The sequence below is a fragment of the Ovis canadensis genome, chromosome 15 (genome assembly GCF_042477335.2).
Source record: "Ovis canadensis isolate MfBH-ARS-UI-01 breed Bighorn chromosome 15, ARS-UI_OviCan_v2, whole genome shotgun sequence".
NCBI classification, from domain to species: domain Eukaryota; kingdom Metazoa; phylum Chordata; class Mammalia; order Artiodactyla; family Bovidae; genus Ovis; species Ovis canadensis.
The window spans coordinates 48470113-48484110 of record NC_091259.1 but is presented as its reverse complement, the minus strand read 5'-3'; the positions used below and the strand labels follow the sequence as shown (position 1 = coordinate 48484110).

The following is a 13998-nucleotide window of genomic DNA, read 5'->3' as shown; positions in this document are numbered from 1 at the left end:
ACTCCAGAATCCACCCTGGGACCCCTCCAACATTCTGCTGCCTTTAATGTTTCCTAAAGCCGACTGGGTTTTTACCAAGTGAACAGAGTCTAGATAAACTTTCTGGATGGAGCGACCTGCATAAGCAAAGGTGCAGGGAGGGTGGCCTGAAAGATTTCAGTTTGTCAGGGAGCTGCAGATGGCTCAGGAAGTCTGGACTCAGAGGGGATGGGGACATGGTGAGGAGATAGGCTGGAGAGCAGGCAAGGGGCAAATCAGGAAGGGGGCTTTTGTCTTGCTCTGCTAAGGGGTTTGGTTCTCACCCTGAAGACAGTCAAGGAGCTGATGAAGGATTTGAAATAGGAACAGGACCTGACCAAGTGTGCATTTCTGGTGGAACGATCTCTCTGGCAGCAACTCAAGAGAGAGGCTGGTGGATTGGAGGGAGCAAGCAGGAAAGGTGCTTCTGAGGAGTTTCTGAGAGTTCAGGTGACTGGCTGGCTCCTCAAGATGAGGGAAAGGGGACAGAGAAAGTGACGCCAGGGGTTTGGTGTGAGAGTTTGAGTGCAGAAGATGCCGTTCGCTGAGGATGAGGATGCAGGGAGGTGAGGGCAGAAGGAAAACTGACTACATGTGAGGTCTCTATAAGATAGTCCGGGGGAGTGTGTAACTGGCAGTTGAATACAGCGCTGGAAAGCAGCTCGAGGTTCACAGTGGGTCATCAGGGTGTAAAGTGTGGTGGGTCTGTGGGAGTGTTGAGAATGAGAGGGGTGGTGAAGATCAGAACCCTGGGAGATTTCAGGAACATTCAGAGAGAGATGTGTCTACAATAGACTGAAGATGGGACAGACCATGAGCAAGATAAGGTCCGATAAGTGACAGCTGGATTTAGTGACAGAGTTGATGTTGACCTTGGGCGTGATGCCTGGAGTGGGCTTTGTGTATGAGTGGGAATGAGATTCTGGAAGATTAGAGGGTGAATGAGGTGAGGAAGTGGATATTACCAGGCTAGACTCTACTACAGAAGGAACCTAGGCTGTGAAGGGAACGGGGGAGGGTACCATTTTGTTTTCTCCAATAAGAGCATTGAATTTGTACACATTTTGGAGACTGACTTCACACTGATAATTCACGCCTCAAAATAAGAGCAAAAAAACTTTTGTCAGGCGATGAATTCTTCTTTTTTCTCTATTTGGTTTGAAAAATATAGTCACTTGGCACAGTTCTTCAAAATGAGGGACCTTTGGAAAATAGACTTCATGAGACATGGCTGGGCTTTGAGCTTCTGGAGCCGGGACTGCTCTGCGGTCGTCGTGGGCTCCTGGGTATGGTGTGTGTAGAGCAAGCAGGTGTTGTTGAGAAATCCTTTCCAAGTTCACTTTTCCATGACTTCTGTGCCTCCTCCCCAGCATTCTTCTCTATCCTCCAGACTAATTACTAGGGTTGCAGTTCCCGAGGTCTGAACTCAGCTGTCCAGAGGCTGGACAGAGGCTCACCTGGGAAGTGACTTTAATGGTGTGCTAGGCAAAGACTTGGGGGAAAATATGCTTTAACTGTCCCATCTCAGCTTAAGGTAGATTAAGGGGAGATGATCGCCCTTACCGTCTATGTGAGCATGCCCCAGTTTCTGCTGTGGTTTGGCTTGGGCTCCTTTGGGGTGGTGGGAGTTATCCCTGGGCAGTGGGCTGGAGTGACGTTAGATAAGCACACCCAAGCCCACCCTGTGAGAGGCACCTCCATCCGGTTCTCACAGATGTTTGAGACTTGCTCAAGGGAGTGCTGGAGGACTCAGAAGTCCACATTCTATTGACTGCACCACATGGGCTTCTAGGCACTCAGGACCTGAGGGCTCAGGGTTGTTGAAACCAACGACATAACTAGCCTATCCATCCCAGTCTCGTGTCTTATTACAGGGAAGGATGTGGATTTTCACCATAGGGTATATATGTGTGGGCAGAGGTGCTTCAGTGAGGGGCAGTCAGCCATATTTCTGGGGCGGGTCAAGTGACTTTTCCAGGGTATAGAGAGCCTAATGAAAAGGAAGATAGAAAAGACCAGAAATAGTTGTCTGGAAGTCAGCCTACAATAGTGTTGGTGACAAGAGGGAGGTTAATGCCCATGTGATCAACCTTCTTACTGGGAGGGGGTGCTTTCTAACCCAGGCTAAATTTGACATACCCACTGTACTATAGTTTACCTACTGGATTAGTTGATACTTCCTGCCTAACAGATATAGCCTTGATTCTCAGTGTCTTCACATATAAGTGAGGTTTATTTCTCACTTATATGAGGTCCAAATGTTCTTGGTGTAGAGGGCTTTCCTCCCAGTGGGCATCAGGGGGCCTAGCTCCTCCTCATTGTGGTCTTGCTATCTTGCACATGTGATTTCCAAGGCTGCTGCCCTCTGACAGAGGGGGAAAGAGCCTGGAGGATCACCATGAGAGGTTCTCATGGGTTGGTCCTAGAAGTTGTGCGCATCCCTTCTGCTCACATTCCATCACCTTGAACTGGTCATGTGGGCTCACACAGCTGCAAGGAAGGGCCCAGGAGGAAGGAGAAATATATCTGGTGATCAGCTGGCCTATCTCTGCCACACCCACCCAGGGTAGAAAGTCACCCCTCAGCTGACATTTCATTGTATTCATCACTGTTATCCGAAACTGCATCGAGATCTCATGACGAGAGATCCTGGCATTTGGAGTTTGATGAAAGAAGGGGAGTATCATGAACCAAAGGGTCTAGACCAGAGACCGTGTCCCTGATGTGGGTGTGAGGCAGAACTCGGATCCCTCCATCCATTTTGTGTGGGAGCAGTATGGGAAGGTGGTCATGGATGTGGGCTCTGAACTCGGGCTGTTCGACTTCAAGGCATAGCTTCCATACTTCTGGCTATGTGACTTTGCCAAGTTGCAAACTTTTCTAATTCTTTGAAAAGTGGGGATAATAAATAGTGTCTCATGATGCCTTCGCTTCTTAACAACGGTTAACTTCTTTAACACAAAGAAAGCTTTACCTTATTGCCTAAAACTTTATAGATGATCATTAAATGTCAACAATTGTTATGTTCCCAAGGATTGAACATTATTCATTCATTTTGCACATACTATATAGAAAGGGTCTTGTGCTGGAAACTGGGAGTAGGGAAATGAAAAATTAAGTTCAGCACAGAAAAGCTTACTGTGACTGAGCCAAGTACAGGTGCTGTGGAAGGGTTCCATTCCATTTGGGAAAGGGGTCAGGGTTAGCGGGGTGGGGAGTGTCTAGAGGAAAAGAGCCTTGAAGGAAGATTAGGAGTTAGTGGGGTAGAGATTGGTTCACATCCATGTCCTTTGCTTAAGAACAGTAAGGATGGTATATGATATGTCAGACATACTGTTTTTTTTTTTTTCCAAATTGGCAAGCTTCTTTGCTTGCAGCAAGATTCTGCTAACATGACAAGGATTCATACCCAGTGTCCCTGAAATTGATGTTAGTCAATGAAAAATGTGTAAAGCTCTGATTTTGAGAGACAGAAGTCTCATCTAGTTACATACCCATTGTCTCCCCTCATTTGAGCCCGATGGCATGTCCACCAGATCTGAACTGATCTAGATGGGCCCTCAGGGAGTCTTTAGGGAATCTGTGTGCTGCAGGGAAGAATGCTCCCTGCTTTCAAGGAACAAAGTCTGCTGACTTCTGTCTAGGTCCTGTTAGAACACAGGAGTGTTCTCCCCAGGCAAGGGATGGTGGGCTCTGGGAGCTAAGACCAGGGAGCCCCTACCCAGCCTTCTCTGTGATGTTGATGCAGATTTTACAGGTGCTGAGGGGGCAGGGGGTGACAGTGGTGATGATGTCCCAGGGAAGGCAGAATAAGAGATAAAAATTTGGAATTTGGCAGGGCTGAACTTCCAAAGGCTTCCTGGAGTCAAATGAGGTTTGGAAGGAAGACTGAAAGATGCCTACATGACTTACAAAAACAACAACAAGAAATTATGCCCCGAGCCAAATAAAAAACAACAGGATTCTTCCACTGTTTGTTTTATTATATTTTAACTCAAAAATATTTTTTAAAAATAGGTTCGTTGTTAATTGGGCCACAGATTCTGTACTCTGGCCTTGGGCAGCTCCTACTAGAAGGTGGTGATAGTTGTTTGTTTTTTAATGGATTTTATTTTTTATTGTGGGAGACTATACATGACAAAATTTGCCATTGTGGCCATTTTTAAATGTTAGAATTCAGTGGCTTCACATGGGTGGGCAGCGATCACCACCTTCTACCTCTAGAACTTTTTCATCTTCTCAAATTGAAGCTCTGTCCCCATTAAACAATAACTCCCATTTCCCTCTTTCCCCAGCCCTTCTACTTTCTGTGTCTGTGAATTTGCTTATCCTAGGTACCTCCCACCATCAGTTTTGAGAAAGGCTAGACTCCTGAAAACTGGAATTTGCACTTCGCAGTCTTCCCAGGCAGCCAGTGTGTGCTGAAGGTGACTCAGAGCATATGCAGAACAGGCTGCTGAGTTTTTGTTGGTGAAGTGGACTTGCTTGTATGTGCTGAGGTGTGTGTTGTTTTGTCAGCTCCTAGGGCTTCTCAGGTGGCACTAATGGTAAAGAACCCACCTGCTAATGCAGGAGACCTAACAGACACCAGTTCGATCCCTGGGTCAGGAAGTTCTCCTGGAGAAGGAAATGGCAGCCCGCTCCAGTATTCTTGCCTGGAGAATCCCATGGACAGAGGAGCCTGGTGGACTACAGTCCATAGGGTTGCAAAGAGTCGGACACGACTGGGTAACTGAGCCGCGGACTGTAAGCAGGGAAGCGGGTGTCTGTCTTGTGGAGTTTGGCTGGTCAGGGGTCTGTGGACACAGCTGAGATTGTGTCAGAGGTATTGTTTCCCCCCTATCCCTATCCCAGCATGGCTCTTTGGAAAGGACCTGCCTCACTGGACTTGAAGGTCTGTGATCCAGAGAGCAGAAGTGTGAAAATGTAGAATGCAGCCTTGGGGACCTTGTCTCTCACCTGTTGGAATATAAGCCCCTTCATTAAATTAGCAGTGTCAGGACTTCTTACAAGAAGGCCCTTTCTTTTCTGGAGAAAAACGGCACTGCTAGTATGACTGGAGTTGGATTGGCCAGAGGAAGGGAAGATACATGAGATGAAGATAGTCTAGCCAGGGAGAGAGGACTCCAGGACTTGGGATGCATATATAGGAGGGAGTTATAAAAAGCTGTATGTGCTGAAATACAGAAAAGTATAGAGCTACAAATAAATCAATGGAAATACCATCTCACACATACACACACACACACACACACTCCCCCCCACCCCCCCGCCACACACACCCGCCCACCCCCATGGTCATGTTTGGCTTGATTCCTTTCTCCTCTGGATATTACGCTAAGGAGTTGGAATCATTGAGGACCTTAATCTGTATCCTGCTCTTTTCACCATGATTTAGGGCATAAGCATTTTCCCCAAGGATTAAATGTCTTCATAAATATTATTTTTAAAGGACTGCCTAATACGTTATTATTTGGTTGCACCATAACTTAAGCCACACCCCGCGTGACATTTGCAGGCTCTCGGAGCCTGAAAGAACTTCAGAGACTACAGAACTCACCCCGTTTAATTTACACAGCGACTTCAGAAAAGGCAGGTTGCATTACTAACATTTCCATCATCATGGCTCATGTCAGTTGGTGACTAAGAGCGTGGATTTGGAAGTGAGGTAGAACTGAGCTCCTTTACAGCATGCCCATTCAGTACTTGGCTTGTGAAGGGGGTTGCTTGCCCCTCGGAATCTCCTTCTCTTTTGTCAAACAGGGATGGTTAGATGAGATCATGGATGTAAAAGATCTGGGACAGGGTCTGGCGCCCAGTGAGCAGCTGAGCAGTGCCGTTGTTGCTGTTCTGATGAGGCTCAGTCTCCGCATGCCCAGGCCCAAGTTTTGCCTGTCTCAAAGGCTTTGCTTCTCCTAGAGGTTCATATAGATGGGCTTAGCAGGACAAGCAGAGATGTGGGGCACTGGCCAGAAATCATTATGGAAAAAAGTTTAAATTTGTATGTGTTTGTGTGCATACATGTATACATACGCACATATACATAACACACATACATGCATATATAAACATTTATGCACATACTGATGTATATGCATATATTAGCGTGAACAGATGCATATGCATACAGTAACCACACATGGCACACTTACACTTGCCTTGCAGGAAAGTGAGATGATCAAGTTCTGGAATCACCCCCTACCTTCAAAGTCCTTGCTTCTTATAGAGTAGATACAGAGAGAGAGCAAGAGAATCACCATACCCTCTGGACTTCCTGGTACTTTGGTCAGCATATAGCTCTCTGACTCATGGGGGTGGGGTTGGGGGGTTAACCTAGGTCATCCTGGGATCTGTTAGTGTGAGTGATTCCACGAGGAAATTGACTGAGGTGAGGAAGTGGGAATGTGTGAGGTCATTTCAAGCCAGAGCAGTGGAGTCAGCTCACTATTGAAAGACAGAGAGGAGAGGGCTGGGGATGGATGGGCAAGACCACATGGCCCTGGACTCTCAGAAGAGGAGCAGCACAGAACTCTTTCCTGAGCTCCCCACCTGGGCCAGTGTAAACAGAGGGCAGTGTCCAGGCCCTGCTGCAGGCTAGGCACTTGGGTGGGCTTTCAGCTACCTCTCTTGGACGTGTTTCCATTAGCCTTTCCAGTAGGGGCTCTAGAGGGCGTGTGTAAGAAGACTACACGTGTGGGTTCAACCCACATGGAAAGGGCTTTGACTGCCTGTGGGTGATCTCAAGGGCTAAGACCAACCGCGGGGAGAAGCCGCTGGAGAGACAGCATCGATCTTGCTGAAGAGGGACCAAGAGAAATCATCTCACTGAGGCTGTCTTCCGTCAGCGGAGACGAGGGTGGGGCAGGCTGCCCCAGGAAGTGGTGCGTGCTCAACCTGGGAAGGTGACGGAGGGAAGGCTGGGGACCCTGGCTGGAAGGAGATTACAAGGGGCCCCTTTCAGCCCCTTTCCAACCTTGGGAGTTGCCCCAGGGTTAGGTTCAAGTTGGTGTCACGTGCCCTGGTAGATGGAAAGCCGGGCCTCCCTGGGCCAGGTGAGAAGATGACGTCTGCAGACACCACCTGTAAAGCAGGTGTTCTGCCTGTGCTGGGCTCTGCAGAGATGCAGTGTGTGAGGATTTCCCACTATTTGGCCCTGGCTGCCTCTGCCTTGTCTCAGATGTCGAATCCAAGTAGCCATGCCTGAGGGTCTTCTGTGTGTGAGGTGCAGAGCTGGGGGCTTTAAGTCTTTCCAGCAGCTCTGTGAGTGGATGGGGTGAAGACCTCCCCATCTTTCACTGCTGAGGAAACTGGGCCGTGCCCCCATGGCCCCTTGGGGTGGTTAACCTGAGAGAGGGTGAGTTTGAATAGGGGTTTGGCAGTGGAAATGACAAGAGGCTTTGGTTTTTAGATGGCATTTGCGTTGAAATGTGTCTGTGAGCCTTGAGGGTGGGGTTGAGGGCTGCCATTTCCTCATTCTGCTTTGAGAGGTTTTGCTCATTGTCTGTTCCAGCTTTCCTTCAGTTTTTCTAGAACTCTCTCTTTTATTTATTTGTTTGTCTGGGCCATGTCTTAGTTACACCATGAGGGTTCTTTAGTTGTGACGTGCGAACTCTTAGTTGCAGCATGTGGAATCTAGTTCCCTGACAAGGGACTGAACTTGGGCCACCTGTATTGGGAGCTTGCAGTCTTAGCCACTGGACCACCAGTGAGGTCCCATCTTTTATGCACTGCCTGTTCACACTCTTTGATGCCATTTCACAGGTGATGAGGCCAAGGGACAACAGAGGTGTGGAAGTCCCGCACAAGAGTGTACTGGTAATTGTCAGGCCAGGAGCTCGTCTCTTATTTTGAGGACTACTCAGGGCCTCTACATAAACCTTGAACTTGTCTCCCAGATGTTATGGGCCCAAGAGCCCATTACCAGTGCTGGCAATCTGAGACTCTGAGCTTTAATTTGTAACAGCCAGAGTCAGGGAGAGGGACTTGCTTTGTGACTCATGAAGTCACATAGGCAGAACCACAAATAAGGGACTCATTGGCAAAGACCAAATTGCTTCAAGGCTATTCTTAGAAACTAAAGCATCATGTCTTGTTTCTTCCCAGAAAATGCAGAAACCTTTCATATTTCTGAGTAGTTCATTTATTTATATTTCATACCAAACTCCAAAGGCAACAACTGGGTAGTGATTGACAAGGAAGGCTAACAACGGCTATTATCCAGGATCCTCTGGCTTAACTAATCCTGACTTTCTTCTTTGGCGGAAAGAGAAGGGTATCCAGCAAAATACTACCCTCCAGTTTCTGGAAACTCAGACTCAAACTTATGGGAGTCCTTCTAAATCAGCCTCTCTAGTTCATTCACAAAACTACCTTGTACCATGGATGCTTTCAGTTCATCATCCAAACTTCTTGATGTGAGGTTCCCCACATTTCATATGGGAACTTAAAACTCAGAAATGGAGTTAGTTGTCCAAGGCTACACAGCTAGGAAGTGGAATTTGAAACCAGATCTTTTGAATTGAAAGCCCATGGCCTCTAATTGTAAAGTGTATATAATTGTTTGACTTGGGAAGCTAGTACTGCTGCTGCCGCCGCTGCTAAGTCACTTCAGTTGTGTCCGATTCTGTGCCACCCCATAGACGGCAGCCCACCAGGCTCCCCCGTCCCTGGGATTCTCCAGGCAAGAACACTGGAGTGGGTTGCCATTTCCTTCTCCAATGCATGAAAGTGAAAAGTGAAAGGGAAGTCACTCGGTAGTGTCTGACTCTTCGTGACCCCATGGACTGCAGCCTACCAGGCTCCTCCACCCATGGAATTTTCCAGGCGAGAGTACTGGAGTGGGGTGCCACTGCCCTCTCTGAGAAGCTAGTACTAGTAGTCTTCAATTATATTCTCTTCATTTTGGTCTGATGGTGTTTGAGTCATTTGATGAATAGTAATGAGTGCTGGTCATCAGGGAGTCACAGGTGCTAAATACATCACACATGATTGAGTTTATTCCTTACCACCCTATGACTCGAGTATCAGTATCCCCATTGAGCAGATGAGAAAGCAGGCTGAGAGGCTAGATAACCTTCCAAGGGTCCCGTGGCTAGTGAGTGCCTGAGACCAGACCCACGCCTGGGTTTGCCAGACTCCATATATCCAGATGCTCTTCTGTGAGAAGACCTACTCCTAGGGGCTGTCAGTCATTCCTAAGGTATCTGACTTAAACTAGAAAATGATTTTAAAGGCTGAGACCAGACTCTTTAGATGCAGGGCGGCAGGGCTGAGGCTGGCACGGGCTGCGGGGGCACAGCCCCAGGCAGGGCTTATCTCCTCCTGTCCATTCATCTCCCTTCACCTCCTCGTATCTCCCTCCAGATAGGAGCTAGTTCCTACAGCTCTCATGCCCACCCACAGCCCTCAATACCACTCTGGCTCTTTCCCTTGGAGCTGTAAAATTAAGTTGTTCATTTTTCTTTTGGGGGAGGAGAGGAGGCAGCTGGCATTGGGAGGAGGCAGGTTCTTCCAGTTTATAAATTATTCTCTGGGAGTTGGGTCTAGCTTGATAACTCAGAACAGCTCACCATTTTAGACAAGGAAGAGTTGGTGACTAGAACTGATTTTCAAAGCTTTTTCTTTCAACCTGGGGCATTCCCCAGATTCAGATCAGCTGCAGGTGATGGCTTCAGCATATATCTTCACATCTACCCAGTGCCTCCTTGGGCCAGGCTCTGCCATCACTCCTGTATCTCACCCTCCACAGCAGCTCTGCAGGCTCTCATACAAAAGAAACAGCTGGGGCTCAGAGTTTATGTGGCTTATGTGAGGCCAGGTGGGCAGCGAGGGGCCAAGCTGAGCTTTGGACATGGCTTTAAGAGCCCCAAAGCCTGTGGTTTTCCTCTGCACCACCTGCCCACCCCATACTACAGGATTTCGGTGGAATTCAAGTAGCTTTGCAGCTGTCAATTAGCTACTCCAGCTCTTCTTCAATCCCTGGCATAGAAGTGATTCCAAAGATAGATAAAGACTGAGGATGTTAATATGCTCCGAAAAGCAGATAAGTCTTGTTCTCTGTTTATGCTCTCTGGGTGGTGGGTCCTACACAGGGGAAAAGTTGAAACACAGGCGGAGGCAAAGTTTATGTGAATGATACCAATGTGAGCAGTGCAGACACTAAAGGTTCTGACTGATCCACGTGGGAGGGAATCTATGTCTTCTCAGTCCCGGGTAGAGCACAAAGCCAGCTTTCAAAGTTGGTTGAATTTGTTGAGTTGAGGGGACCAGAGGACAGAGGCCTGGCTGCAGAGTAGAGTTTGGCTGGGTCTGAAGCAGGGAATGTACTATTCTCCCTTCTGCTGAGTCTGGTGCCCGGCCTGTTGGAAGCTCTTGGAGAAAGAGGGACAGGAGGGAGGTGTCCTATGCTGTAGCCCAAGCCACTTCACCCATCAGGATCTGGGTGTCTGGAGAGCTTGTCTGCCCCCAGCGAGGGGCGCCTCACAGGTGGCGCCCAGCCAGGCTGTGCATAACCTACATGTGTGTGCTTTCCTTCCCCCTGCCCTGCCAGTTTCTTTCCTCGTTGTGCCTGGGCAGTCCTCAGCTGCCTCCTTCTCCAGTCCACCCCTGCCATCTCATTTTCCCAAAGACTTATCTCACCCCGCTGCTCTGTCTCCTGTACCCACAGCCCACTGGAGAAGCCAGGTCTCCTCTACAGTCTGCCCCAGACACCTTGTCACGAGTCCTGAATTCCCAGTGCCTTGAACTTGCTGTCATTCTGCTGCCATGCTGGTCCAGATCCGTGCCTTTGTATGGTCCATTCCCAAGTTGTCTGGCAAAACCCACCTCATTCCTAAAATCACGGCATTTAGGCATTTCCCTGTTGTGGCTCCTCTGGGCTTGTCCAGGCTCTATTGAACATCTTCTCTGGGCTTCCGTGTGCTGTGTTCAGTTTTACAAGCGCTGGCCTGTTGTCTTGTAATCAACTATTTATGGGTCTGCCTTCCTCGCTAGGCCCTGTCTCTGTATCCTCCTCTAGCATCTAGGGTGATGTGTGGCCCTTGCTAAGGCACCGGTCAGTCAGTCAGTCAGTTCAGCGGCTCAGTTGTGTCTAGCTCTTTGTGACCTCACAAATCGCAGCACGCCAGGCCTCCCTGTCCATCACCAACTCCCGGAGTTCACTCAGACCCACGTCTATCGAGTCAGTGATGCCATCCAGCCATCTCATCCTCTGTTGTCCCCTTCTCCTCCTGCCCTCAATCCCTCCCAGCATCAGAGTCAGTAGTTATTGCTTAATGAATGAGTAAAGGATTAGGAAGAAGATAAACACCAACCTCTGCTTTCAGTTTTATAAGGCCAGCCCGCAATTCAAGCGCACCCACAATGGCGTTTCCGTCTGGAGAGTGGGAAGCTACCCAGCCGGAGGGCTTGTCTCTGTTTGCTGACCTCCTCCTGCCAGGCTTCTGTCTGGGGCAGCTTGGTATGCTCTGTCCTCTGTTTACAGACTCCCTCAAGCCCTCCTGACAGCAGGGCCAGCCCCAGCTCCTCCATGCTCATTTTCTTGCACCGGCTTTGGATTCTGGAAAAATAGCTAGTGCGTTGGAAAATCAGTCTAATTTATTTTTGTTCCTTTGAAACTTAAATGACTTTCCTAAGAAAATGCCTGAGGTTAGAGTGGTGCAGAGAAGAAAGGATGATGGCCAAAACCCCGGCAAGCTATTTTTGTGATGTGAATGAGCCTCCATCAGATTTTTCTTTCCTTTAGCACTTGTTCCAAATGGCTCCCAGCTTGGGCTTACAAAGCACAGACTCGTTTTGTGCATCAGGAGGAGACCCACATGTCTCTCTGTCTTTCTGTATGTCTCACTGAAGTGGATGCTGTCCTTCCAGCAGATTTGAGAAGTTGCCATTTGTTGTCTGTATAAAGAGAAGTCACCCTCTGATAACTAACGAAGGAAGATGTAAAAGTGTGATGTTGAAAGATAGGTGGGATGGTGGTCATGAAATCTAGAGAGCTTTACTTTTTGGGAACTGTGCATTCATGTCATGTGTTTAGGTTATATTAATATTAGTCAATCAGTTTATGGTACCAAGAATTACAGGTTTTCAACAGTGTGAAATCTGGGTTTCTGGGTTGGTTTGTTTTCCTTTTGCTAGTTCCTACCTTCCAGAACCATCTGGCTTATGGCAAGATTGCCCAGATAATGTTGACATCAGCCAGGGTATGTCTTTGGCAATCTGTATTTCTCTGCAGACAGCCAGGGGCGTGGAGTGTTGGGGAGAGAGATTGCCAGCAAGGCAGCATTTCCAGGTTAGATGGTATGATTACACCTCTCCTGTAGAGTATGTATGGTGGGTCTTATGTTTAGTATGTTAGTATCTTAGAGGAATTGTATTTTTAGCTCTCTGCACCCTCTCCCCAGCCTACCCTCGTCCACGGAGCTCACCTCTGCCTCCATCTACCTTTGCAGGTGTGACATTTCTCCAGGTACTTCATGGTGTTCTCCTCCATCCTCTCCACATCGCTGCTCTGCGTGGCTCCTGAAACATGGGGGAAAATGAGGATGAGAAGCAGACCCAGGCTGGGCAGATATTCGAGAACTTTGTCCAAGCTTCCACATGCAAAGGTACCCTTCAGGCCTTCAACATCCTCACCCGACACCTGGACCTAGACCCTCTGGACCACAGAAACTTTTATTCCAAGCTCAAGTCCAAAGTGACCACCTGGAAGGCCAAGGCCCTGTGGTACAAACTTGACAAGCGTGGGTCCCACAAAGAGTATAAGCGAGGAAAATCTTGTATGAACACAAAGGTAAGGGAACCCCTGCATAGATGCTTCTTACCCTGTGGGGCATGTGGGGTGGTTTGTTGAGAGGTTAGGAAGCTGTTACCATTTTGCCATTGTAAGGTTCTTAGCGAATGTGGTTGTGTTTTATTGTTTGACTCAGCTGAAGGTTACCTTTGTCTGTATATGCACAGCTTATCTTGGTCGGAGGCTTCTATCCTATTGTAGTGGTCTCAGCAATTCTTCTTATGCGCTCTCTGAGTCACAGAATATAAAGTTGTCATCTTGAAAACTATTCATAACCTAAAGGCTGAGAGCTATGCTTTATTTGGTAGGGACTTTTAGGATTTTTCAGGAGACAGCATCTCAAGTAGGAGAGAATTGCTCCAAGGAGGTGAGGAGAGGAGCCAGATTATATGGAAGTTTTGCAACAAAGGGCAGATAGTCTGAACATCAAGATTATATAGCTAAATAAAGCCAGATACCCCAAGTTAAGGAAATCAGTGCTTTTCTTTGCATGGGAAGATGCAAGAGTCTGGGCTCACAGAAATCATTCCTTTGATACGCACCTCAGCTATCTGGGGACAGGGTCCTGTTTTTATGTCCTGAGTTCCTCAGGGCTCACTGTAGGGAGTGGCTGCAGTCCTGTAGCTGCTAGATGGCAGGTATTCTTCTCCTTTCTGAGTGCCCTTAAGGCTCATCAGCTGGCATTGGAGGGCTACAGTTGAGGATGACTTTTCACATCCTTGTTTATTGATATGGCAGGAAATAGTCCGCTCACCAAAGGCAACCTTGATGTTATCCTGTTTCCGCTATTACTACTACCATTACTTCTAGGAGCCATTATTTACCAAGTAGCTTCTCTGGGCCAGGCCCGTTCTATATGAGGTCTCATTGAACAGTACGATAGTCCTTTGGGTCACTTAAGAGATATGGAACCTGCAAAGTCAGTCTCACTTAAGGCCACACAACAAAAAGGCAATCTCAGTCTCTCTGATTTTAGGGCCTATGCCCTGAAGTCCCTGGAGAGACATTTGTGCTCCTTTTGGGAACAAACATTTGAGAAAGATCCCCTGACTTGAATTGGCTAAGAAATAGGTCTTTGGTGTTTATTGCTGTTTCCTCCCTCTCCTTCTCTTCCTCTTCACATCTCTGCATTCTCCACCACCTCATCCCCTTCCTCTGCTCAGGATCACACGTTGGTGACATCGGAGAAC

At 48.0% G+C, this 13998-nt stretch overlaps 1 protein-coding gene across 18 annotated transcripts in view; it reads left to right on the top strand.

Annotated features, from left to right (window-relative positions):
* Positions 1-13998, top strand: part of MICAL2 (microtubule associated monooxygenase, calponin and LIM domain containing 2) — a 240788-nt gene that overhangs the window by 41070 nt on the left and 185720 nt on the right. For all 18 annotated transcript variants that reach the window (XR_011249327.1, XR_011249329.1, XR_011249328.1 and 15 more), the window contains exon 3: positions 12468-12808. Coding sequence is in view for 14 of the 18 variants with exons in the window: in XM_069554368.1 (XP_069410469.1) it covers positions 12545-12808 (264 nt within the window). In the remaining 4 variants the exon portion in view is untranslated. The remainder of the gene's footprint in view (positions 1-12467; positions 12809-13998) is intronic.